The sequence below is a fragment of the Cariama cristata genome, unplaced genomic scaffold (assembly GCF_000690535.1).
Source record: "Cariama cristata isolate BGI_N322 unplaced genomic scaffold, ASM69053v1 scaffold19044, whole genome shotgun sequence".
Classification (NCBI taxonomy): Eukaryota; Metazoa; Chordata; class Aves; order Cariamiformes; family Cariamidae; genus Cariama; species Cariama cristata.
This window is the reverse complement of record NW_009611461.1, coordinates 3,442-6,072: the sequence shown is the minus strand read 5'-3', so window position 1 is coordinate 6,072 and position 2,631 is coordinate 3,442. Positions and strand designations below refer to the sequence as shown.

At 58.1% G+C, this 2,631-nt stretch overlaps 1 protein-coding gene across 1 annotated transcript in view; it reads left to right on the top strand.

Annotated features, from left to right (window-relative positions):
- TNFRSF6B (tumor necrosis factor receptor superfamily, member 6b, decoy) overlaps positions 1-2,631 on the top strand; it is a 5,665-nt gene that overhangs the window by 2,192 nt on the left and 842 nt on the right. The window contains exon 2 of the mRNA XM_009698277.1: positions 316-513. Coding sequence (XP_009696579.1) covers positions 316-513 — 198 coding nt within the window. The remainder of the gene's footprint in view (positions 1-315; positions 514-2,631) is intronic.

Below are 2,631 nucleotides of genomic sequence, written 5' to 3'. Positions count from 1 at the left end.
CGCCCCCCAGCCGCTCTCTCCTACCCGGGAGGGGACCTTTTTCGGTAGCCGAGGAGATCTCCTCTTGCGGCTGGAGGCCGGTGGCCGTTCATCAGCACGTGCCAAATGCTTTGGCTGGGGAGCTGACTGGGGAAAGCGTTGCTGTTTGCCCTACGAGAGGACAAACGCTTCTCAGGGCAGTTGCAGGCGATGATCGTTTCCAAAACATCACCCTCGTGCTCGAACAGCGTCTGTCCGTCTTCCCCAGCTCCTGCCCCTGCTGCCTTGCCAGTTTGTCACCCCGGGCTGACGGTCCCCTTGCCTCCCCGTGCCCAGGTACCCCCTTTGAGAACACCCGGTGCCGTGCCTGCCCCCGCGGCTTCTTCTCTTCCTCCAACTCCAGCACCAAGCCGTGCCAGCCGCACCAGGACTGCGAGCAGCAGGGGAAGATGACCAACGTGCAGGGCAACCAGTACCACGACACCCTCTGCACCTCCTGCAAACTGGGGAGAAGCAACAGCACGCAGGGCACAGGTGAGCCCCGGCTCGGCGGGTGGAGGCGGGGGGGGATGCCGGGACCACGATGCTCCCAGGGCAAGAGCGAACTTTCTGGCAACCTTTTTTCAACTTGGGTTAACTTGTAAAAGTATGGAGGGATCCATAAAATACAGACTGTCTGCTTTCCTCCCCCTCCAGGGTCGGTCCCGTAGGGCGAGGGCAGGGCGCAGGGCTTAAGCAAGGTGCAGGGTGCAGGGCTTAAGCAAGGGCTCCTTGCTCAGCGAGAACAAAGAGCTGGTGGTGAAATCCTGCCGGTTCTTAGCAGGGACTGTGATAACTGGGGGCGCGCGGGCACGAGGACAGTTTTGGTAGCCGTTGGGCTGTAACCGATAGCTGGCGGTGATAACTGATGGCTGGCGGTCGTGGTAAACAGAGGCGATGCGCAGGGCCGGGCCACCCAGCTCTGCTCCTCGCTTCTCCCGGGCTTTCAGCCTCTTTCCAGGAAGCTTTTACTGCGGCCGTCGCCTTGTCTCGTGCCGGTTGAATGGAGCAGAGTCCGAGGTTCACCGGAGCTGAGCGTAGGGTGGATTTTGACCCCTTAGGTGGAAAAGTAGAGACGTGGTGTCAAGTGTGTCGCCGTGGCAGTGCAAACGTAGCGCTGAGCCTCGGCGGAGGCTGAAGGTTGGGCAGGAGCTGCCAGCGGGCACAGGTCACAGAACTGTAAAATCCCAGGTTGGAAGGGACCTCAAGGATCACCTGGTCCAAAAGCACAGGGCAAAGGAGAGGGGGAGAGCGATGGGCTGGCCCCGGGGGTGCTTTGTAACGTGCACCCCAACAAGTTAGGGGATGAGAAAGGGACCGAAAACCATCTCGAGGGCCTGACGTCCGCTGAGGTGAGGCAGGCAGCTGTTTCGAACCACCCGCTCCACCCTGAGCATCTGGCCAAGGTACACGGGAGACAGATTCAGTGGGACTGATTTGGGTAGCAGGGAACCTGCACCCTTGAACTTCCAAAAAAATCGGTGATAGAGCCACAGAACAGCCCAGGCTGGAAGGGACTTTGAAAGTTCACCTGGTCCAGCCTTTCGTGGGAAAGAGAGCCTGGATGAGATTATCCAGAACCATGTCCAGCCGTGTCCTGAAAATCCCCAGCGATGGCGACTCCATCGCATCCCTGGGGAGGTTGTTCCAGTAGTAAAAATAAATAAATAAATAAATCTATCTTCCATCAAGATGAGGCTTGGTAGAAGAGCTTCAATACAAGCTTCTCCTCCGCGGTGACGGAGCAAGGAGGCTGTTCCCCCCAGCAGCGTGCGAGAGGAGCTCTTGCCTTTCCATCCTCTCCTGGCACGGCCAACGCGGGGGATTTCTCCTTACAAAGCCTTGACTCCTGCCACGAGCTCCTTGCCAGGACCGTGCTCCCGCCGGAGAGAGGAGATGGAAAGCTCTGTCGTCAGCGGGACGCGGTCCCAGGGAAGCGGGGGGCGTTTGGGCGAGAGCAGCACCAGCAGCACGGGTGCTGCCGCTCCTTAGGCAACGGCACCCGCGGCCAGACCGGCCTTTTGGCTATTTATAGGGCGAGGGGAGGCCCGTGACCGAGGGGGGCCGAGGGGTGTTTTTAACCCCGGTTCATCATGACTTCATTCAGAGGTGCGCAGGCACCGGCCTTCCTCCCTGCTGCCGCGGCAATCGCCGGAGCCCTTTCATACAAACCCTGGGTGTGCAGGAGAGGCAGAGTCTGGGCAAGGGAGCCCGACCCATCCCGCTGTAACCAGTGAGACTGTTCCCAGTTTACAGTGGCATGGAATGGCTAGTCTGTCCTTGATATTGAGTAAGCGTTTGGCCTTGATTTCATTCCTTGTGCTGGATGTGCTCCGGCAGCGCTTTACCCAGCTGGGTCCAAAGCCCTGACCTGGGCTGCGCCTGGGCTAGTCCTGTCCCGAGGTGTGAAGAGCTGTGTGAGAAAATAGAAAGTTTCAGGAAAAATAACATGTGTCAATACTTGACTGCAATCACTTCAGATTTTTCTGGAGTTTCCCTCTTCCCCTACTCCATGGCAGGGAGGAGCATGGAAAAGGTATATTTACTTTTTTCAAAACGACAGTTAACTCTTTCAACTTGCAAAACGCTTATTCTGACCTGCTTGTTCCACTG